A 25,614-nucleotide genomic window follows, 5' to 3' on the forward strand; every position below is an offset into this window, starting at 1 on the left:
GAACTGTTTTATCAGAGTATAAAAATCGTATAAATAACCAGAAATAATTCTGTCTCCGGCTAAGCGTCGAATGATCTCTTCAATGCTCCGCGAACACGCTGCACGGGATTAAGCGAACCTTTCATCGGGGTGGGGGTGGGGGAGACCGATTGTCGAATCTGTCGCTCGAATTGTCAGTTTCGGGTGAAATTTAAGCACGTTGACGCGCATCCGCCGAATAACCGGAAAATTCATCGGGAGAAAAAAGAACGCGATGCGCGATAGCGGGGCTACGTTTTACTTAAAAATCGTGGGACACCTGTTATAAAGTGCTTCGGACATATCTGAAGCCAGCGATCGCATTCAATTTTCGTTGGTCAAGGTGGCACCGCTATTTTTAGAAAAATATTGTACCAAAATATATGTTTCTCTGAAAAATAATTTTACAAATTATTAAAAATGTATAATTTTAATTATAAATGTAGAATAATAATTGTAAATTGTAAAAATAGTTTCACTGTAAAAATAACTAGAGTGTCAAGTAGGAACGTATCAGTCATCATTTTTCGGACCATGGATCGAAGAAAAACTTTTGAGAAAAATTGTATGGGTTCCCATAACCTCCAAATAAAAATTGAAATCTTGTCGAAAAATCTTCGCTCGTTATAAATCGTATTGAAATTGCGATGGCGCGGCACACATGCAAGGGACAGACAGTTTATCACATCGTTGGCTGTCAACACACAGTTATCGGCGAATATCCGAAATCATTGGAATAATTTACTAATTAGTTTGACATAATATGTTGACGGCGATGCATTCTCGATGACGGCGGGAAGACAGCTTTTCCAGAATTTATGACCGAACAAAAATTGGCCGAATTCGACCGACGATAACTCCGGGAAAAATGATCATAAAACGATGATTCTTTTTTTAAATTAAAGCTTGAAACGTCTATTTTAAGATAGTGTTTCCAGATTTTAAATAGGACGCATCATCGATTCTATAACTATTTAAACGTGAGGTCATGATTTTCGCCTTAATAAGTAGCAACTTTGACAAAATGCATAGCTTACATAAAATTTTTTTAAGAGATGCCGTTCACGCTAGAATATAATTCCATCCTTTACCTTTAATTTAAAAAAAGTGAAACTCAGCTGCGATTTTTTCTCGCAAAGTTATGGAACTTTAAAGTTACCCCTTTTCTAGAAGATGATTTCTCGCGGAGTTATAAAGTCAATTGCAAGGGTATCTTTAAACCGCTGCTATTTTGAGAGAAAAAATCGCAGCGGGGGCGCTCTTTTTTTAAATTAAAGGGAAAGAATCAGTCTTTATTTTAGTTCAAGTCGCATTTCTCTAAAAAATTTTTTAAAGTTTTTACAGTTAATCAAATTTGGGGAAAAATTGATATTTTTCCTACGAAAAATTCCAGGCGAACATGGCCTACTATTTAAACAATAAAAATAGTAAAAGTGCAAGAAATTAAAGTTTCAGGTATACTATCTTAAAGCAGAGATTTCAAGCTTTAATTTAAAAAATGCGCCATCATTCTGAGATCATTTTTCAAAAAGTTATCGTCGGTCAAAGTTGTGCAATTTTTACCCGAAGTTTCTCTACGCTTCGATTTTATTATCCAGTTTTCCAAAAATTCAATTTTTACTAGAGCCGACCGATCTCAACAAATCGGCGCATAATAATCAAATTTTCGAAACATTTTGGCAATGCCAGCTCGCCTCGCGCCTTGTCCAATAACAGCGCCATGGTCGGCCGAGCGAGCAAGAGGGTCCGATATCGTCGAAATTCCATTCCAGCCAAGTTTCCGTGGAGGGGAGAGGGTAGAGAGACTCGATGTAAAACGAATTCCGCGCTCGGAACCTCGCTCAAAAATAAGATTCCTGCTCAGAAATTCCGATTAGTCAGCCGTAGCGCGCGCATCGTCCGATACGGATAGCTGCCCGGCGAAATTACAGTAGCCCGATTCTCCTTCGATTTATTCGACCAATAAGAAAGGAAACCTTGTTTCGCGTTCCTACTGTTATACGATACCCTAAACGCTTTTGTCGTGAGTTACTGGTTAGGCTAACCTGTGTGTCAGGTTATGTCTAAATACTTTGTCACTTTTATCAAAATATTTTGTATATTTAACCCTTTGACTACTGTTGGCGACTATTGGCGTCCGAAACATGGTGGCTTTCTAGTACCGTTGGCGCCAATTGGCGTCCAGATCAAATTTCGCCTGTTTCGCCAGTTTATTATTAAATTCGATTATTAAATATTGTAAAGAAAAGATTAAAATTAATGTTTAGTTGAAGTAATATTTGTTTAATGTAATAGAATTCAATGAATATTTTTAAGTATTTTTAAGTATTTAAATTATATTCAATTGTGCATAAATTTACAAAGCAACAAAAATCTCCTATAAATCGTTTTAAAAGAACTACTTTTTATTTCAATACTGCAACAAACTATAGCGTTATTATTCGACTCAAATTTCTTCTCTTCATTCTATTATTTTTCCCAAAATTTTTCAAACAATACAACACCGGTCATTTTTCGTGAAACGTCGAATATTAAAGTTGCAACTTTTTCGTGAAACGTCGAATATTAAAATTACAATTGTTTCTAAAATTTAATCTAAAATTTCATCGAGCATATCGGTGATCGTAGTTGGCAAACGCGCAAAAAAAGGTCCAGCGTCGCGGGGGCCATGATTTATTGAAAATACTCTCTCTACTTTCATCGATGCATGCATAAATCATGGGAAGCTGTGTGTACCTTGGAAGCTTTCCACCGCCGTCAAAAAAACCGTAACGTCGACCGTTGAATAATCAAATCCCCCCCACCCCTTTTCCGAAGAATAAACGGAATATAATCGCGCGGCCGATATGAGCGTTCACGCGGCCTCGTATATACTGTGACTGTGAATATGGCTGTGTTGGTGTAACAGTAGCGAATATGTGTGTGTAAGCGACGAGTATATGTGTCAGGGATCGACAAAGAATAAAAGAGAAGACACAGACGGCAATTAACCCTTTGCGCTCGAAGCGATTTCGATTGGAAATCTAAAATCATTTCACTGGCTTCTGGTAACAAAATACCTAAATTAATATAAACAAAATTCATTGTATTCATATGATATTGGGCCTTGAACTTTCAACAACAATTTTTTAAATTTTCGTGATTTTCTGTAAAAATAATTTTGGAGGCGCCGCTCGAGTGCGAAGGGTTAATTTGGTGTATATAAAGTGGTATACAAAATTTGGTATATAAAATGCACTAGGTCGCTTAAAATGGATATACTGTACACCATAAAAATTGTTTCATATTTACAGTCAAAATAGGTTCGAGTGCAAAGGGTTAAGAATACAGCAGAACGGTTCACATGTAATATAATAAATCAACTTTAAACGACAAATATTGTCCATTGATTTCGCATTAAAAAAAAATACGAACGATTTGAAGTGACAACAATGGCGGAGAACGCGGAAGGATAAGGACAAAGACGAATACGAAAGACGGGCGGCGAGATAACAATGGGGCCCGGCCGTGGAACGGGCCGCGAGATTCGATCTTTCTTATTCAGATTTCTCCGCCGGGAATCCTCTCTTCGCCGTCGAAAAATCACCCCGGCGAACAGCGAACGCCCGTAAAAACTTGTACGTCCGCGCGTTTAACGAGCGAATTCCATTCTCCGGCCGAGATAAACGAGCTTATCACGGAATCCTCGCAGTTTGGCACTTCTTCACGGCTCGTCTCAGTCGAATTCTCGAGCTCTTTCGAACGACTTTCGCAGCCGTTCCCGCTACTGACACTGATGGAATGTATTAGGCTGTCCCCGTAAGTTTCTTCCGCGCTATGACTGACACTAAGCGGCCTGTATTTATATACACATGCAGGCTTATCTCTTAGCCGTTTATGGCATCAGTTTCAGTCGACACGGAGCTCGTCCAAAATACGTTTCGTCGGTGACAAATTCTCTTTTAACATTTGAACCGCTATTTCAAGGTTTTAGGTTATGTCAAGCTTTTATGTATTTTGACATCTCAGATACTTCCAGGTTTCTTACGTTTCTGAAGATCTTAATTACATTGGAGTCCCATATATTTCAAGATTTTAGGTACCTCAAAGTTTGAGGTTATGTCAAGCTTTTATGTATTTTGAGATCTCAGATACTTCCAGGTTTCTTACGTTTCTGAAGATCTTAATTACATTGGAGTCCCATATATTTCAAGATTTTAGGTACCCCAAAGTTTGAGGTTATGTCAAGCTTTTAGGTACTTTAAGACCTCAGATACGTCTATGTTTCTAAGGCATCTCAAATTAAAGCTTCGAGTTTCCACATTACAACCCTGTATTTCACTTTTCTCGCATCGCCACCGAATCCCATAACCTCCAAAACGTCCCATCATCGAACCAGAACAGCGCACCAGCCACTTCCCCGGCAACATTAAAAATTGTTTCCCCGGCCAAGAACGACATTTGGCAGCGTTCCACAAAAACATGCGAGCGTCTCTGTTCGAACAAATTCGCGGCAAACTTTTCACCGACTAATGCGTTTAACGGGGGCACGTTCGAAACGACAAGGGGATTGGCGATGGTGGTGGTGGTAAAAAAAAAAAACAGCGGTGTACGGCGGCACGGGTAAAAAGTATCGAAACTACTTCCGATTTTCAAACGGGTATAAAATTCGCCGCAGTTCGAGAGGGCTGTTGAGAACTCCGCGGATATCGAGGAACGGGGGGGGGGGGGGGGGTGGATGTGGAGGCGAGGGACGTAGGGAACGGAGGGAGGGAGAATCATGGAAACTGTGGCGAATCGTAGAAATTTTTCATACGTACGACGCTCGCGAAGTCGGGGGGGGGGGGGCGGCTTGTTAACAATTCAATGCGCGTATCCGTGGCGCCGCGGACTCCGCCCTCTAGCAATTGGGACTTTTCACGGTACACGTGTCTTGAGTGGCGCCTTGATTCAATTAGGTCGCGGCACGCCGTCCGAACGTTCCCCCTTGCTCGCGCGCGGAGGCTTTTCGTGTCTGACGCGCGGAGAACCGCTTCGAAAATAATGTACCCACCGCGCGCGCTGTTCGACGCGGACGGTTTGATGAAGCACTTTAGTTCCAGCCGACCCTCTCGTGCCTCTCGTCAGGGACCGATGTTCCTCGAATTACAATGGTCGGGCTTTCGCCGTCCAATTGACACTTAACCCTTGGTGGACGACTTTTTCGGTCACGTGAGGTAGCAGGTGACTTTCTCAAACGTATCGAGTGTCTGGTATAGAAATCGTTTCAATTTGCGTCGATCTAATACGACCATTTTATGTTATGGGGTCCCATCAGTTTTTGAACGGACTGACCCTCTAGGGTCGTAGTAACGAAAGGGTGTATTATTGTTTCGCTCTCTCTCTCTCTCTCTCTCTCTCTCTCTCTCTCTCTCTTTCTCTCTCCGTAACTCTTTCTCTCTCTCTCTCTCTCTCTCTCTCTCTCTCTCTCTCTCTCTCTCCGTAACTATCTCGCTCTCTATATTTCTCCCTCCCTGTAACTCTCTTGCTTTATCTGTCTCTCTCTCTCTCTCTTTCACACTCGCTCTTTGTATCTCGCATAGCCTCGCGAACGACGCGTCCGCCCATCGGCGCAAACAGAGTTACCCCGTAAACAAGTATTTCGAGAGAGAGAGAGAGTCGTCTTTCCGCGAAGTAACACACACAGCTACGCGACCGAAAGTTCGTTTCGCTTTAAAAGCACAAGCCCTCTTGTGTGTTTTCGTTCCCGACTCTGTTTTTCCCGCGCGCCGCCCCCCCCCCCACACTTTATATTTATTTGGAGTTCCGGAGTCGCGGAACACACACACACACACACACACCGCGGCGCGCGGTACGCAATTTTACGCACCACTTTTCTCTTCGCATATCTCTCCCACGGACCTTCTTCTTGTCGATCAATATTGATCTAGCCGGGATTCAACGCAAACACCGTCGCGAGAAAATTCGTATTGTCCTGTCCAATCGACGGGGTTCCGTCCACGGCCGTTGGTTTACTCTCTGCTTCGCGACGTCGTCTTGTTTCGTGAGACGCTTTTGTTTGCCCGGGAAAATTAAATATAAAAAAATATGAAAAATAAAATCAACGTAGAAATTAAATATAGAAAATAGCTTCTTTTTGCCTATAATATATATCGCAATGTTTTGGAAACATTTCAATTAGCGTAGCGATGATAATAACTAATAACTTATCAAGAATTAAATATTTTATAATTGTAAAGAACAACGGAAACATTTTCGTGCAAAATAATTACATAAATAACGTTATAGGGACAACAACCATAATAAAGGAAAAACCGTATGAAATCTAAATAAACTAGACATATAAAATTAAACAAATGATGAAAAACGTTAATTAATTGCAAAGAATTAAATCCTCGAATTGAAACAATTTAATTTAATTTGATGCCAATTTGCAATGTTATGTATAATCGAATGTTCGGCGAGAGCGGCAACAGGGAACACAGCTTTTCACCGACGGACACTTTTACCATCCGTCTGGCAAGTGCTAAACCACTCGAGCCCCTCTGTCCTCGGTTTTCTTTCACGGAAGAGGCGGGCGTGTCGTCGCTCATTCTCCGCGCATGATTGCTTGGATACATAATCTAACGGCATCCCCCATAGCGTCGGCTCGCCCCTCGCCTTTTCATCAGACACCACCTTGGCCGGAGACTTCTACGAAGAGAGAGAGAGAGAGAGAGGGCTCTTGATTCTAATGCAATCTGCGTCGCACTGATAAACCATTCCGGCGTCAAAATCCACGGTGCATCCCCCCACCCTCTCTCTCCCTCTCTCTCGGTCTACTAACTCTTTCTCTTTAACTCTTTCGCTCTCCCTCTCTCAGCTCTCTTTCTCTGTGGCTCTCTCTCTCTCTAACGCTTTTTAGCTCTCTCTCTCTAATTCTCTCTCTTTAACTCTCTCTAATTATCTCTCTCTCACTCTCTCCAGTTCTCTCCCACTCTCCAAATCTCTCTAATTCTCCCTCTCTCTCTAGATTTCTCTCTCTCTCTCTCTCTCTCAATTTCTGACTCTGGGTCTCTCTCTAGATTTCTCTCTCTGGCTCTCTCTCTAATTCTCTCTTTCTCTAGCTCCCTCTCTCCCTCTCTCTCTCTCTTTAACTCTCCCCCATCTCCGCTTAAAATTACGCGGTTTCATGCGCCGGTCCGCGCACCTGTATCGCCTATACGCCGGCACGGTTCGTTAGACGTTTCAATTCCACCTCATGACCCCCTTTTCCGCAGTCGTTTGGTTTTAAGTACACAGAGTGGATTTATCACCGCGAACCTCCTCGAGGGGCGCTCGCGCGCGCACAGTGGTTTCAACGCTACAACCATGGCCGAGCACCGACGAACACACGACCGACACGTGTAACTTGTCCTCGTCGTGTGAGAGGCCTCGTGTGTAAGACCGAATTTGACCGAGGCGGGCATTTTAATTATTGCCGAGCTAGTTACGACTGCGGTGCTCGCTTAATTTTACAATGCCAGGTTATAGGCCAGGAGGAGATGATTCTCGCACGCGGTGTCCAATCGTTCATTTTCGGAAATTGTACGTTTAATTTTTATTTATTGCACAAGATGTGCGCATTATTATTATTTTCGGAAGTAAATAACTATTCCTATATAACGAGATAAATCAACCTTAAACAACAAACATCGTCTATGGATTTCGCATCAAAGAAAAGCAAGGAACTTACCCTAATAAATTATCGAACGAAAGAAAAGCAGTCTTTCGGTAATTGATGCCGCCCGGTTTCCTGCGCAGAGATTCGCGGTTTCAGAAATTCGAGCGAACCAGGAAACGGCGCAATACGGTTTCGCAGAACTTCGTCCCGATCTCTAATCTCTTTTGCCCGGGCAGCGTAAGAAAGTTTCCGACGGCATTAAAACTGGGAAGAAAGGTTCGTTCGGAGGGGAACTGGTCTCGGCCGGTGATTAATTGCGGAACAGAAGCAACGACGTTTCTAAAGAAAGAGCGAGAGAGAGAGAGAGAGAGAAAAGGAAGAAAAAGAAGGGAATAGGTCAAGAGAATGAAGAATGATGGAATCTGATAAATCGTGCTGCATGTAAATATTATCTCGCCGAACTTTTTTACGCCGGATGCAACTTTCGATGCAGTCGCGCTGAATCCATTGGAAATAATGTCCGGTCGGAGTGATCAATGTTGTAAGTAATTTTGTAAGGAAAGTAATCGTCAGCCAGGGGATATTAATGTTTCTTGATTCTTTATTGGGAATTTGTGTATTTTTCTTGCTCGGCGCAAGGTGTCAAAGTTCTTTGAAGTTATGACAGTTTGATAGGGTAGTAGATATTCTTTCATTTTCTTTATTTTTTTCATTTATTAGATGGAACAATATTAAGTCTTTGTAGCTTCTTATTCTGTTCATTATTGAAGTTTCTATGTTATAGAAATCTTTGTCTTCCTTTATACTGTTCATTTTCGTATTACAGAAATCTCTCTATTCTTTTATACCATTCATTTTTATACTATAAAAATCTCTCTCTTCTTTCGCACTGTTTCATTGTTATACAATAAAAATCTCTCTCCTCTTCTACACCGTTCATTTTTACACAATAAAAATTTCCTTTATCCTGGATTTCCTTTATTCCTATATTTCCTATTTCCTTTATATCTTATTCAACTATAAATAAAGTTCATTTTGAAAGTGCGACAATAAAGCTTTGAAGAGCTCTTTAAATATAGAGAAATTCGATTGGTAAAATTGATTTGGAAAAGGTGGTGCGACAATTTTAAACGTCGCCTTGGAGTCGTCGCTCGGGGTTTAAGTATTCATAATTAAATGATAAATGCACTAAATAGATATAAATGCAAATACAAAGGCTAGTATAATTACAAACGCAAAGATAAATATAAATTCGAATAAAAATAGAAACTGAAATAGAAATAGAAATAAAAATACAAATGCAAGTCTAAATACAAATGCAAGTCCAAATACAAACGCAAGTCTAAATACAAATGCAAGTCTAAATACAAACGCAAGTATAAATACAAACGCAAGTATAAATACAAACGCAAGTCTAAATAAAATAATAAAAGCCCAGCCAGCGAGAACAGTGTCAAGGTGACAGATTCAAGATTCACCAAAGCGAGGACATCCTCCGAGGACCAACTGAACGGACGCCGCGCGCGCGCGCGTGTGTGTGTGTTCACAGGCCAGGCCTTTGTCATGGTAATGTTCAATCAAACACAGTTTTCCTGAAGAGGACAGGTTGCCGCCGCATCGCAGCCTTAACGCCTCGACGTCGCCGCCGCTTCCGCGTTTCCTCCGTATTTATCCGGTTAATGAAATTCGCGACGGCCGCCGGCCAACACCCCCCCCCCCCCCGCCGCGCACCGTCCCGGAATTTACAGCGGCGTAATATTATGGAAATTTCATTCATGGACGTCGCAATAATGCCCCCGGCCCGCCTAAAGAGCTACATTTTTACCCATAATAATCAGCTCTCGAGGGGCCGGGGGGGGGGGGGGGGGGTGCTACGGCGAAAATCGTTCCACGACGGACGCGGCGACTTCTTTCTCTCCTTGGAAACTCCTTCACCCCGTCTCGAGATTTTTCTTCATAATGAGACGGTTATGATTTAATTAACCCTTTGCACTCGAAGCCATTTTAACTGTGATTCTAAAATAATTTATCTAACAGAATTTCCAGTTTATAAAGTAAAGAGGTTATGTTCGATTGAATTTGAATCCTGTAACTCGTATAACAATAGTTATACTTTTAATAATTTAACTTTTCATGCAGAAACGAGACTCGCTCCACTGTCAAAATAAACAATTTATAACCATTTATAAATATATAAACATATTTATTATACAATTATGATACACCAATATACCACCGTCAACATTACTATTACCTTAACAAGTGATGAAAAAAATCACGAGATACGTCTTATTATCACCGTCTTATTATCTTATTTTCCTCAAATTCCGTTTTCATATCCGAATCGCTCCTTCAAGATGACGGACGCGTCGCGATGCGGTAATTTCGAGTGTTTGCCGATTTCGACGTTCTATTCCCGTCCGAATCTGAATAACGTTGATCCGCCGTGTCGGACAAGTCGCATCCCCCGTCGATAAAGACGTGGAATTGGGTGCTACAGTCTCCTCATTCTATCGACGCTGCGAGAACCGCTTTGCTTCCGTGTCGGAGACGTAAGACATCGTCGAACTCGAGGCTTTTCATGGCAGTCGAACCGTAGGAAACCTCTAATGGACTTAGGGACTCGAGAGAGAGAGAGAGAGAGAGAGAGAGAGAGAGAGAATGAAGTGGTCTTTCCGCAGATAGAGAGAGACGTTTCTCCTAACCGCTTCCGCGATCGAACCTGTCAAATAAGACGCGAAATAACCTATCTGCCAACTCGTCGTCCCGCAGAGAAACTAAGCTTCTCAATCGTCGCTGCGAGCACGTCGATGATGCGAGCCGGAGGGGCTGTTGTTATTGAGCATGGGGAGTCGAGGCTTGAAAGAGAATGAGAGAGAGAGAGAGAGAGAGAGAGAGAGAGAGAGAGAGAGAGTGAATATTTAACTATTAAATATTGAGTATCGAATATCGAATCCTAAAAATCGAATATCAAATATGGAATATTAAATATCGAGTACTAAACGTTGATTATTAAATATAGAACATCAAACATCAAATTTTAAAAATTGAGTATTCAGTAACAAATATTAACCATTCATCTTAAAATCTTAAATATCGATATAACAAAACACTGAACTATACATTTTCACCCTGACCAAAACATTTCATCCAATACCATTAATTTCTCCACACTCAAAGTCCACAGACCAGAACAAAACAATTCGAATAAAATAGTTATCAATTCGAAACAATTGACTTTACCATGAACCTGTCACCGACTTCAATAAAAACCTAACCCACCCATAGCCAGCCAACGGTACATCTCGTTGCAACGTTATCTTGGAACAGCGCGAGCGCGGGGGAGGAAGAATGAACCGTAAACGACAAAACGTCCGTGCCGGGCTTCAGAGTTAATCTCGTAACCCCCCCACCGTCAGTGAATGCCTGTAAAACTGCGTAACACGTCGGGAGGATTCGTTTTATCCGTGTGCACGCGTCGCGCGTTCGTTACTTTCGCAACAGTTCGTTAGCCCGTTGGTGATGCTCGTCGAGCACCGCCGCCGCCGCCGCGTCCATCCAGCCGAGACATATTTACGCCGGAAATTCGGATTCGGCCGGATATCCGAGGGCTCGCGTGTCCGACGAAAAACAGTGGCCAATTTGAGCGGCCCGGCCGTCGCTGGAGAAAAAAAATTAACCGAGAAACGAGTTGAAAACGCGACGGCGTTAACCGGGGGATTAGAAGCGCGAACCGCGACGATTCAACGACGCAGAGCGAATTAAGAGGGGCGCCCGATTTAAGAGGGATTTTCTGTGACGACGTATGGTGGAGGGATAGGATAAATAAATTGGCTGCGTTTATGGTAGAGAGATTATATTATTTAAAATTTAAATATGAAATATGTATTTGTAATAGATATTTTGAAGTATTAGTATATGGAATATAAGGTATAAATGTGTATAGTATGAAGGGTGAATATGTACAGGAATTAATTATCGAATTTTGAGTATTGAATATTAACTATCGAATATTGAATATTAAATATTAACTATTCAATATTGAATATTAAATTTTGGATATTAACTATCGAATATTGAGTATCAAATATTGAATATTAAATATTCAATATTAACTATCGAATATTGAATATCAAATATTCAATATTAACTATCGAATATTGAATATCAAATATAAGCATTGCTCGAAAGGGTTAAGGTCGTCGACGCGGTCAACTTCGTTCGTGTCAAGCGAATATCATCGGCGTGACCGTACCTGTTGGATGAAACTGGCCTCGCCGGCCGAGTGGCTCGGCTTTCCGCGAGATCGAAACTGTAAACCAAGGCGGAAATTGTTTCGGGTGCCGTGCGACGCCGATTGAAACTTCGCGGAGGTGACGTCGCGCGAAACTAAGTTCGATGCGAGACGGTGACCCTCTTCGAACGGATCGAATGTCTTCCGATCGGGGATAACTGGATTTTAGGAGTCGTTGCGTGGGTAAAAGGTGGACGCAATTTTTTCGCGACAGTATAGTGTGTGTCATGTGACGATTATTTATTTATTTAGAGAGTTGGTTGGTTGATATATTTATTTGTTCATGCGCTCATTCGTTCATTCGATCCTTCATTTATTCATTTGTTCATTCGCTCATTTATTTGTTCTTTCATTAATTTCTTCATTCATTCATTCATTCATTCATTTATTTATTCTTTCATTCGTCCAATCATTTACTTACTTCCTCACTAACTCACTTATTCATTCATTTATTTATTCTATCATTCATTCCTTCATTTATTTATTCTATCATTCATTCCTTCATTTATTCATTCTTTGATTCGTTCATTAATTTATTCATTTAGTGACTTACTTATTTACTTGCTCACTAACTTGTTTGTTCATCCATTCACTTATTTATTCATTAATTCGTTCGCGGGGAATCTTAATGCACAGCCGGAACCCTTTGGTTACCAAGAAGCACCTTGGTCGCGGTTGAAATGTCCACCCACTCAAAACGCTATAACCGGAACGTGTTAATCCGTCTCCGAAGTTCTCCGGGTCCCGGGAGAATTATGCAAATCTACTCTGCACGCGGAGAGCTTCCTCGCGCGAGCTCGCGAGCGCCCGCGCGCGCGCGCGGTGTTTGCACGATATCCGCAATATTTGTTGAACGTGAACAGGCAATTACTGTTTAGCCTCCGCCGTGTAAATTCTCTGATAATATACGGGATCTGGATAGTCCTCCTCCCTCGGGGGGTCTCGCGAATCCCCCGTCCGCGTTTCACCGGACTCTGTTCATAAAACACTTTCGTCCGCGGTGAAATTACGTTTGTGCCGCGCGCGCGCGCGCGCGACCGAGTCGCGGCTGAGACGTACCGCTCTCGGTCTTGGAAACGACAAATGGTCGCTTTGTTACAAACGGGCAGAGCGCATTTAATTGGTTTATAAGCTGTAGTGCACGCTGCTTGGCAAAATTATAGCGTCGAGTAATTCGGTGAGGAATTGGCCAACTTTGACCGACGATAACTCCGTGGAAAATTGTTGTAGGGTGACGATTCTTTTTTTAAATTAAAGCTTGAAGTCTCTACTTTAAGTTCACTTCTAAGTCTAGATTTTTTAGATCTGGATTTCTAGATTTTTTGGGCGATTTATCCTTGCTGTCGCGCTTCTTTAAATCTGGAGCCGTGTTCGATATTGTCAAATTCAAAAAATTGCTGCGAGTTTGTAAAATTTTTTTCGGAGATACCGTTTGCGGGAGATCGAAGCTTGATTCTTCTCGTTTAATTAGAAAAAAACGGAGCGTCGCTGCGATTTTTATACACAAAGTTATTATACTTTGAAGCGACCCTTGCAGTGCTGTCGATAACTCTGCGAAGGATCTTCGTAAAGTGTAAGGGTTACTTGATACCGCTGTAACTTCGCAAGAAAAATTCCTAGCAACGTTTCTCTTTTTTTAAATTGAAGAGGAAGGATCGAACTTTGTTTCAGCATAAACAACATCTCCTATAACAATTTTACAAAGTCTGCGGTATTTCGTAAAATATGGTAAAAATCAAGAGCGAAACACGGGGGAGAACTTTCTCCCTCTCTCTCTCACTCTCTCTCTCTCTTTCTCTCTCTCTCTCTCTTTCTCTCTTTCTCTCTCTCGCGAATTACGAACGCACGTTCCACGGATAATTGTATATATACGCTGCGTGTCGCCGCGCGTAAAGCAAGATTGTTTCCCCGAGATGCAGCGAGGAGAACGCATTAATTCGTCGGAGAAATTTGCTAGTCGTTTCCGTTCCTCGCTAATCTCGCTACCACGGTTTACCTTCCTGGGAGTACTTAGGCTGTACAGTACAATACCAGTCGCTGGAGAGTGTGTTGTGGAAGGCTTTGAAATGGAATTGTTAGTTTATAAGTGGGGGTGATTTTTCGAGGATGATTTTTAGGTGGATGTTAAAGGGGTTGAAGTTGAACAGGTATACAGTAGACATAGAATTGACCATACAATAATCAACAATAATCAGTCTCAATAACTCGACCAAGTAGCGTTGATCCTTTCAACAATCGTTTCCACGACATCGTCGCTTCGCAAAAGGAGGTTAATTCGAGTGCTCACGTCTGGCGGCCATCTCGTCGACGCAACGTCCGCCTAACATGGTCGCGTTCGAGCGTGCCATTAAGGCGATGTGCAAGACTTTTTTATGTAACTCGAGACATGGTCCAATCTTTTGAAGATAGAGGCATCTATTATACTGATTATACTGCTCTTGAAACGTCAAATCATCCTAAACTGATCTCGGAATGATCCCAGAGCCGAGACTCTTGAATTCGCAGGGAAACAAGTCAGACAAATCAAGTTGCCGCGTTCGCATTAATCACAAGGTTCCGCAAAGAAAAAAAAAAGTCCTAAAACAGTCACCAGCCATGCACGATGGTTACTACCGATTACCATAATCGTGCTCCAACAATCTGTATGCGTACATAAATCCCCGTTGTTGTAAATACATTCCGTGCCAGCACCACTGCACGTCACACACGTTCGAAGCGGACGATCGCCGGCGACCCTTTTGCCTGCTGTACACCTACCATTCCGGCGAACCTCGACAATGCAATTAGTAATTTCGGCGAGTGTCCGCCGAAGTATAGTTCCTCTCACCAGCGCACACACACACACACACACACACCCCGAGCCAATCACACACGATTTTCGCTAAGACGCGAGAGAACCATCGCGCGTTCACAAGAACACGTTCCCCCTTCACAAAACGTTCCCCTCCGCGTCACCGTATAAAACACCTGTCTCTTAGTGGATTGCAACAAGAACACCGTGAACTAGTCACACGAATTCCTCGGCAACGAGGACACCGAGCCCCGTGTAGTCATCGTCACCTATCATAGTATGACGTATTATCATTGTGTGACTTGTTGTTAATGTCATCGACACGGTATAATGATCGTCATGGTATAGTCATCGTCATCGTCACGGTATAGTCATCGTCATCGTCACCGTCACGGTATAATCATCGTCATCGTCACGGTATAGTGATCGCCATGATGTCGTCATCGTCACGGTATAGTGATCGTTACGATGTCATCATCGTCACGGTATAGTGATCGTTACGATGTCGTCATCGTCACGGTATAATCATCATCACGGTAAAATCATCGTCATGGTGTCGTCATCGTCATCGCTTCGATATAGTCATCGTCACGGTATAATCATCATCACGGTATAGTCATCGTCACGGTTTAATCATCGTCATCGTCGCGGTGTCGTCATCGTCCTCATCACGGTATAGTCCATTAACGAAAAATCGTGACTGCACAGCAGAGAAATGAAGCACTTGGTTTGTCCTCCACCATCGTGTTTTGTGTGTGTGTGTGTGTGTATATATTTATGTGGTGTCCATGCGCCACACCTACGAACATCGACACCGCGGGCACAGAGAGTGGCAACAACGATGTTTCCCGATGCACCTGTTGATGTTTCTCATTTCGACTTTATCGCAGGGGTGACCATTCTGCTGTCGCTGACAGTATTCCTGAACCTCGTGGCAGAAAGCATGCCGACGACCTCGGACGCTGTCCCTCTAATAGGTACCTATGACCAATCAATGATAACGATTAATTATTGAAGCATCCCCCGGCTTTTACTGGCGAGCCTGCATTGCCATGTGTCTCACTGTTATATATCAGTGTCTGTGTACATATTTTTCTATCTCTCTATATATATACATTATATTATATTATATTATAGATAAAGGTGTGGATAGAGGTGTGTGTGTGTATGGATATGAATGTATATGGGAATAGATAAACGAGGTAATAAATATATTTTTCTAGAATATATATTTACGTATATAATATATATATTTTTATATTATTATATTAATATATTGTTATATATGTTTATATATGTATGATGTATATTTGTTACTTTTTGTTTATTGTTTGCATATATGTTTATATTTATATGTACGTAGGTATGTAGTGGACTGGAAAAGTGTTCGTTCGAGTTTTAAGCGCAGCAACTTTTTGGAAATTGGAGCGAATTGTTGGAATTATTTTTTGGCGGCGAGAAGACTGTTTTAATATTATGAAACGATTTCTTAAATAATTTTGCTATCACTTAGAACGAGAGAAAAGAATAAAAAACGAGAGATTTAATAGCGTCTCTAAGGCGCTGTTAAAAATGACGTTTGAAAGCAATTTTTATGAAATTACGAATTTACAAATTTAAAAAGTTATTAAGATTGCAAAAATTACGAAAAATAATTCTGCACTGCATAGAATGCTCCAAGTTAATATTTCGATTTTCCACTTAAAATCTGCCCAATCATAAAGGGTTAATCTAATGCTAGTCTATGCGTCGTTTAGAAAAGTTCGAATAACTCAACGTCCACTTTAAAAATAGTTGCTGTTCTTGGAAAAAATAGAACAGTTTCGCGGTCCGCTGTGTACAGTTCGCGCCGTGTTTGTGCCTGTCGTTCAAGCATCCCCGTTCAGGAGCCCGCACGGCGCCCCCCTCGGAGAGGGCGCGCGAGCGGCGGTGCAAGAGAAATCATGCGGGACGGTAAGAGCCTCGAAGGTCGTTCAGAGTTTCACCGTTGATTTCTCGGGGTGCTCGCGACGCGGCCGGGTCCGGAGAGACGTCGAAAACCACTTTGCTGGGGGGAGGGGTGGTGGACGGGGTCAGAAAAGGAGAATCATGAGGCCGCGGCCGTCCGTCGCCGCGACGAGCCATTTTTCGGCTCCGACGGAGCCGAAGCTGATCTCGTTCGATCGCTGCGCTCGTTACACGGTCGTTTACCGTCCAGAAAACGATTCATGGTTTTTTTCGTCGCTGCCCCCATAGGCCACCGGTGACGTCCGCTTGACCTTCGAACCCTCGTTCCAATGGATTCGCCTAAACGCTTCACGGAATGATACGTTTTTTGCGACTTCGAAGAATTTTAAATTCATTTGAAAGATTCGACAGATTTTTAAATAAATAAATAGACTGTTTTAAATAAATAAATATAATTGTATTAGTTGTGATTTAAAAGAGGTGTGGTTTTAAATTGTTGGAAATATTTTATCGCGTCGGTAGACTGTCTTTTAATTGTTTTAAACGTCATAAGGACGTTTTTAAGACGTTTAAAAGACGTAAGAGGTTAGTAGAATTAAGAATAAAAGAATTACTATCGTAAATAATTCAAATCTTGATTTTCAAAGTTGTGTCAAAGTTATCAGGTTGTAGAATATGACAAAGTGTTAAGTATAGAATAATTAACAAATTCCAATTTAGATTATATCAAGAAATAAGCATAAATATTAAACTTAAAATCACTATCATAAACAGTGCAAATTATAATTGTCAAAGTCGCGATCCAAAATCGTGTCACTAATATCTTCGAACACCATAAAAATATTATTTTAACGCAATAATTAAAATCACGTGGTCAACGTAACCTCAAAATAGAATCACCTAACCTCAATACATTACTCTTGCAAAGGAAATAATTCCAAGCTTCGCCCAGAACAATTATACTGCGTAAATTATAAGCAAGTAGAAAAGGTAGAATTATTGTTAAAAATTATCAATCGGAAGCTTATATTTACATAAACATATTATCGCAATAAAAATACGTTTAGAAATAAATAAAACATTGCTTTTCAAAGAGAAAGCTGCAAAATCATCGATTGCAATAATTTCATTCAGAATCGGTAATAAATATTAACGTCAATCAGCGCAGTCGTTAAAATCGAATAAATTGTTGTTAACACACCGTTGCCAAACGACTTCTGGCGCCGTTCTTGCATTGACGGCGTTGCAAAATTAAATTTCAACTGAAATTCTACCGAAGGGAAGGAATTTCATTTTCATCGCGAACGGACAACCGGTAAAATATCATGGCCGCCGCCTATGTTTTTCCATTTCCGGCGGTATCGAAAATCGCGTTACGAAAGACGTGGCTCCGGGAACTGTCAGTTATGAATCATCCCCCACGCGATGATTTAGAATGAAAATAACCGAGCCGGATGAAAATGCAGGAAACGTGTCGGCTTCGAGAGGTTGAATTAAACGCGAAATACGAATTCCGAAGTCGAAGCGACGCGACCGAAATTTTAATTTATGCTATAGTAAGTGCCGGAAGAATTTATTTTCAATTAATTCTGCCGTCTGTTCTCTCCACTTTTATTACTATATATATCATTTATTATAAACTTAGATACACTTGCAAAATATTCGCGAAGTTTGCGAAGTGCAATTTTTGAGGTTAGGAAGGATTGTTATAATTATTTCAAATTAATTTAATATTGTATGTATAATAAAATTACGAATCAGAAGATAATGAAATTATTAATTTATTATATATATTAATTTATATCACTAATATATTAATAATTTATTTCATATCAATTAATATTAATTCAGAAATCGCTTAAAGTTAAAATCGTTAAAAAACACTTTTTATTACACAACTTTTATTTTAACAATTATCACAGTCATTAAAATATACGTCATACCTGCCAACCTGATAACTCAAAGCAAAAGAATGCCATAACTCGTCCATTATCGCGGGAACGTAACTCTGACGCGAACGGATGAAATATATTCTTATTAAATAGCCGCGGACACTTTGAAGCGCGCCCGGTTGATTTATCCAAGACGCGTTCAAATCGCCGAGTGAAATATTCGTCGAAGGATGGTTTTTCGGGATTTTTCCCGTTCGCCCAACTCGACCTCCTCCAAGGAAAGGTTGCCGGCCGATCCTAATGCAATTCGGGACGTTACACTGGAAAGTACGTTTTCCGCCTCTCGGCGTTCCCACGGATGCTTTTGGAACGAGGATCGAGAACAGAGCAGCGCCAAGCTGGAGCAATGAAAGGGAGAGAACACGGACACAGGTTACCTCGTCTGTGTTCGTCTGTTTCGCATCGGCGGTTTTCTTTCTTGAACGTTCCCTACTGAACCACCCTTGTACAAGATACAGAAACCCCTCTTTTTTTTAGATTGTTTCACGTTAATGTTTAGAGTATATATTATCTCGTTCCACGATGTAAATCCATGTCGAGTGCTGGATGGCAAGGGTGCCTACCAAACTGTTGTTGATCTTTGTTAAGTAACAATTCGATCGAAATTGTTTAATTTGGAATTTTTTAGTTTAAAATTTTTTAATTCGGAATTTTTCAATTTTTTAATTCGGAATTTTTCAATTTGAAATTTTTTAGTTCGAATGTGTTAAATTTGAAATTTTTCTGTTTAAAATTGTTTAATTGGAAATTGTTGGATTCGGAATTATTCTATTCGAAATTTCAAATTCAAGTTTGTTTAATTCGAAGTTGTTTAATTCGAAATTGGCCAATTCGAAATTATACAACTCGCAATTATTCAATTTGAAATTGTTAGATTCGAAATTGTTCAATTTGCAATTATTCAATTCGCAATTATTTAATTCGAAATGATCCTTTTCTCTCAATTAATACGTTCAAAAAACAAGCTGTACACTAACCTAATAAACAATCGTATCATTTATTTATATTACTGTAAAAAGTCGGATAAATTATCAAGTTTTTTAGGCACCTGCAACATTCTAGCACCGAAGTTGTTCGAAGTTGTTCACCTGAGACATGCACGGTCCCCCCCTTTTTGATGTATTGTACTAATTGTTGTTCTCGAGCTGTTCTCGACGGTTCGTATACTTAGAGGAGAAAACCTTTTAATTGACTTAATAGCCCCTTTGTCCCTGCGTGATGCACAGGGTGCATGTCCTAACATTCACATCAATTTTTCAGGCACTTCCACTAATCTGATAAAAAAACTTCTCGAATAAAAATTGACTAGCACTTTGATGGCAACAGAATGCAATAATAAAAATTTCGATAAATTATTTCATTCGCTTTGGCTTCTTTAAACAATACTATGCAGCTTTTGGGTTTGTAACACTATAGTAGATAGAAAATCGAATTTAATGACCTCCTCATGATGATCTCTACATGATAACCTTTACATAATAATTGTTATTTCAACTAAACAATTTTTCCAATTATCGCGAATTCCTCAGGCAAACCTAATCAAAAAGCCATGGTGTGACATCTCGTTGAATTCCTCTTCACCTCCTCTACAACACTGTGAGATTAAATATACACGGTGTCGTATAAAAAAATCAACCTGACCCAAACTTCATATCAAATAAACAAATTTTCTAAAATTTTTATTATCGAAATCTGTTCCTCTTAAAGACCATATTAACTTTTATTCGAGACATATTTTTATCAGATTATCGCAAATGCCTTAAAAATTAGCATGATTGTTAAGACATGCACCCTGCTCGTCGCGCCTAGAGAATTCACTGGTAACCGAAGTTCTAGCTACATTGCTGTCTTTAATTGCTTGTCGAAAGGTCCCCATAGTTTATTCACAGGCGTCCGTGTCCCCCCCCCCCCCCCCACCCACGGGGGGTGGAGGTTCAGCAAGGGGATATGTTCCATCAGTTTATCGGGGGAGAGCCCTGTGCAAACAGTAAGTTCAATTTCAACGGGGCCGATATGCGCGCTTACATTCCCGTCTCTAACCGTCGTCGAGTGTTGCCCGCGGTCGGTTTGTTTTTCCAACCGGAGCCGAGGAAAAAGGAGAAAGCGCGGATAACAGCTTCTCTCTCTCTCTCTCTCTCTCTCTTTCTCTCTCTCTCTCTCTCTCTCTCTCTCTTGGCCAATATTGAATCTACGTTCCTCTGTTAAAACAGAACTCGCACCTGTCTTATGGATACCCCGGCTTCGATTCCGTTTCCGCGATATTAGTACGGAAAGCGACGACGCTCTCGCCTTTACCAGCGTTCGCGGGGAAATAAGCTACGCGGGGACTGGGGGCAAGCGACGCGTGCGCCGCGTGAGCGCCGCGCAGCGCTTTCGCGATGAACTCGTCTTTATGAAGACTTCTTCTGGGCTTGGTTATATATTGATATAACTTTTGAACGGTTCGAGATATTGACATGAAATTTTCGTTAAAAAAATAGTGTTAAAAGTGTCACTTTTTACTAGGATTTTTTTCTGAAATATTTATTTGCGGAAAATTTGTCAGAAATTTATTTTAATATTTTGGGTTTAAGGTGCTGAAACAGCGATGTTATTGGTATTTTAATATTTTATTTATTGGAGGATATTGTTAATATTGTAATGTTATTAATATTATATTTATTGAAGGATTTTGTTAATATTATATTTTTAATTAGTATCGATAATATAATATTAATTATAGAAATTATACTTTCAACCTAAGATCGCGACGTGGCATTCGCGCACTTTGTTGTCTACCCCCACTCCTCGCGTAACTTATTTCCCTGCGAACGCCGGTCGAGATCAAAAATACCAAAATAATCAAAATACCATTATGGATTAATAAAAATATTTCTCTTCGAACGGTCCATGTTCTCTCTCTCTCTCTCTCTCTCTCTCTTTCTCTCTCACTCTCTTTCTCTCACGTTCACTCGACCCCTGTCTCTCTTTCTGTAAATCGTAATTGACCTGAACGACCTTCGTTGTAACCCTTGTAAACATGTAAAATGCATTATGTAGAAAGTGTAATTTATTTGCAGCTCAGAGAAGTCGCTACCGAGAATTCGTTCTCGATTTTTGGTATTAAGATCAGGTGTTTTTCATAGTTAGGTTCATTAGCGTACCACGATAAAAACATTCGCCTTGCTTCGAGGATGTTTTCTGTGCAGTTGTTATACAATATAACTACTGTATTATTTATATATATTTATATTTATTTATTAATTTTTATATATATATAAATATATATAATATATAGGCTTTTTGACAATATTAACATACAGAACAGCGAATCGCAGGCATTTCGCAACCGTCCCCGTCGCCGCTAATTAACTAGCACTCCAGAACGCTGCAAAGAGCGTTTAATTAACGAGGACAATGCGTGATTGTTTTTCAATGTTACCCGTTCACCGAGGACCCCCAGGAGAAAACCTTAGTTTTTTTTTTCAAGTCCATATTTCACCGTGCTTCATAAACAATCGCGCGGCGGTCGATTTAATTGGGAACCATTCCCACAAACTCGACTGTCATTCAACAATGCGTATAACAAAAACATCGCTGAAATGAACAAATACCTATTTAACAATTTCAACATCTTTGAAAAGAAAACAAAGATTTATGATATCGTCCCCGCAGATCCTCTCGTTTAACGGATAACCCATTTGCATCCAAGCGCGGAATATTCCGCGAGCCGCGACTATCCTCTAACACCGAGCGCGGAATATTCCGCGCTCCGCGCATACGATCGACCGCGCGCGGTGATACGAGTCAGTCGTCAATTAAACGTCGCCGATGTTTCAATGAGATAACTGAAACATAGCGATGATGCAAATGGGATAAGAAAAAAAAGACGAACCTCTAGTTTCGGCAGTGCCAGCGTTTAGGCGACTAAGCAGCGGTCGATAACAGTGGTAGTGGAGGCGAGAAGGAGAGAAATATTAACAGGAACGCCCGGCTTCCGTTTCGGAATAACAGCCGGCTCGAGCTGCTGAAACTTTAATTAAATCCTACGAGAAGCAGCAGCACTAGCGCCATCATCCACCATACACTACCAGCTAGGTAGCTAGCATCAGCAATAGCAGCAGGCTAAACGCAGGAGGAAGACGCGGCCGGTGGCGTCTGCTCTGTTAAGCAGCTTGAAAATGTGTTCGCGCGGTTGTCCTGCCCAAGGAATAGGGACTTATTTTAGGCGGCGAACGATCCTTGGAGGAGTCAAGTCATTGGCGATCTCTTTACAGATATAAAAGGCATGGCGGTGCATCCAGGGTGCTCTTTCCTTCTCTTTTGCTCTATCAATCTCTTTCTTTCTCTTGCTCTATCAATTTCTCTTTATTTTCAAATTATTTTCTCTTTTTCTATCAATCTCTCTTTATTTTCAAATCTCTCTTTCTCTTCTTTATCAATCTCTTTCTTTCTCTTGCTCTATCAATCTCTCTTTCTCTCTCTTCTTCTCCATCAATCTTTTTCGCTCTCTCTCTCTCTCTCTCTCTCTCTCTCTGTCTGTCTCTGTCTCTTGCTCTCGCCGCTCTGCTTGCACCTTTTTCGTCGTCGACCGCATCAAACCGCTATGGAAACCAGTATAACCGCGATGGGAGCACACACTCACGATAATTGCTGGCGCAGCCCCGAGCCGAGAGAGCGGGCGCGCGCCGCGACGCGCCGACACGCTCCGGAAAACTTTCTTTTCCAGGCAATTAGCGACGCGGCCCAGCCCGACCTCCGAGCCCGACCCTCAAGCCCGCGTTGGCCCGCGGTGAAATTAGTTTCTAACGAGCGATCATTGAGAACCACCGTCTACTTTTTTCGGCGCCTCGATCGCCGCCGAGCCGAGCTCTATTCCCTTGTTATTCCCGCTGTTGCTTCTTTATTCCCCTAACGCGAAGTGAAACTAAATGAAACTGCTATAGCTTATGGTTTTTGTATATAATCTTTGATATTTAGAGCAGTAGGATTTAATTCAGAGCTGCGTTGGACGGCGTGATTTTGGCTGCCTTTATTATTTAAATACCGTTGGGTTATTGTTTTAATTATTTTTAATTATTGTTAGGTTATTGTTTTATTTTACTATTGTTGGGTATTTATTTTTAGTGTTGTTAGGTTATTATTTTATTATTGTAAGGTCTAAATAGAAATGTGCATTAACGCCACTATTAACGACAGTACTAAACGTCACCATTAACAACAACATTAACAACACTATTAACGTCATTATTATCAATCAACATTAACAACAAATAACTGCCAATCAACGCAGCCCAATCACAGTCCCACCACCATGCACAAGCATCCTGCGAGAATCAAATTCGCCAGCAATTAACGACCGCGTCCCCATCATCCGCGTCCTCCTACTCCGGTTAGCCTAGAGTGTCTGTCCCAGGCCCTAGTTAGCAAAGGGTTAGGTCTCCGCTGTGTTCTCTGTTCGCAAGATTGGCCGGCGGGGATCGGGCGCGCGGATGAGGAGGAGGAGGAGGAGGAGGTCGCAGGTAACAGGAAGCGGGTGGAACAGTGCCGTGCTTTCAAGCTTCGCGTCTACTTAGCGTCGTTAGTGATTTTGCGTTCGGCTGGAGCCATTCAGGCTCGGCTACGGGAAACTGGATGCACCGCGTTTCGCCGGCGGTGCGGGTTAATCGTTTGGTCGTCGGCCAATCGACGGCGACGCGGTCGGAACTTTATTCCGCGCAGCCGGGAGTCCGCTCGCTATTACACGGCACGCGGTGGATTGCGAAGCGGTGTTTTATTTGAAGAGAGGATGCTTTTTTGATTTTGGTGCAGAATTTTGGTATATTCGAAGATGCGATTTTGAAGGTTTTTGAAAGTTCAGCGACTCATTTTCGAGTGTTTTCTGACGCATTTTCGAACATTTTGCGACGCAATTTCGCGTGTTTTGAGATGAATTTTCGAACAATTTGCGACGCGTTTTTTTAATGTTTCACTGCCACATTTTCTATAATACTTTCACGTTTTCGAGTAAAAATTGTTTACCCTGTCGCAGGAACATTTTGCGAAGTGGTTCGTTAAAAATCGTTCCTACAATTCCTTTCGAATCTATAGACATTTATACAGAGGGTATTAATAATTAATCGAAACATCGCCTATATTCACAGTGATAAAAATAACACAAAAACGGAGAATGGAACAAGATTTTTCTGCAGAGTACAATTTTTGCGTAGCTATTGTTAACACTTTAATAATTGCCTAATTGTTGATGTAACAGACGTTCGAGTGCGACGAATTTCCGAAAGCGATAGAATTTAAGCCAATAGGATTTAAGAAAATAAAATTGAAAGCAATACAATTACAAGCAAAAAATCGACCAACTCATAGGCAATAAATTTTAAGTAAATAGATCTGAAGTCAACGTGACGTCATAATTTCGGCAATTCGGTATTCAATTGCTCGCGGACAGCTAGCCGTACAGCGATGTCCGGCGTTTTTTTGGCACGGTTCGAATGGAGCCGACCATAAATCAAGTCGTTCTCGATAACCAGAGCCGTCGCGACGAGAACGATAAACAGTCATCGGTCAGAGACAATGAAAAAAAAACGAAAGGAACGCACAGTGCTTCGAAAACCTCCGTAACGTCGCCTCTCGCCTATTCTATGGGATACGCGACTTTCTCGCCCATTCTATGGGGTACGCGACTTTCTCGCCTATTCTATGGGGTACGCGACTTTCTCGCCTATTCTATGGGGTACGCGACTATCTCGCCTATTCTATGGGGTACGCGACTTTCTCGCCAATTCTATGGCGCACGCGATTTTCTCGGCCCTTCATTATGGCGTCTGTCCTATACGTAATTCTCATGCTATCCCGTTGAAAAGCCGACCTCTCCGTCTCCTTCGCTATCGGAAAACGGGAATACTTATACCTACCTGGTGGTCGATCCGAGGGGAAATCCGTCGAAAAATGCTTGCCGAGCTGACTTCGGCATTATTCTGATTGCATCGAATAAATGTTTATCTAAGATCATTAC

General features: G+C 41.4%; 1 protein-coding gene across 1 annotated transcript in view; it reads left to right on the forward strand.

The window, feature by feature from the left end:
• The window catches only part of Nachralpha6 (nicotinic acetylcholine receptor alpha6), a 332,523-nt gene that overhangs the window by 232,878 nt on the left and 74,031 nt on the right, over nt 1-25,614 (forward strand). Inside the window, exon 8 of the mRNA XM_078191877.1 lies at nt 15,615-15,701. Coding sequence (XP_078048003.1) covers nt 15,615-15,701 — 87 coding nt within the window. The remainder of the gene's footprint in view (nt 1-15,614; nt 15,702-25,614) is intronic.

Source organism: Augochlora pura, chromosome 10 (assembly GCF_028453695.1).
Source record: "Augochlora pura isolate Apur16 chromosome 10, APUR_v2.2.1, whole genome shotgun sequence".
Classification (NCBI taxonomy): domain Eukaryota; kingdom Metazoa; phylum Arthropoda; class Insecta; order Hymenoptera; family Halictidae; genus Augochlora; species Augochlora pura.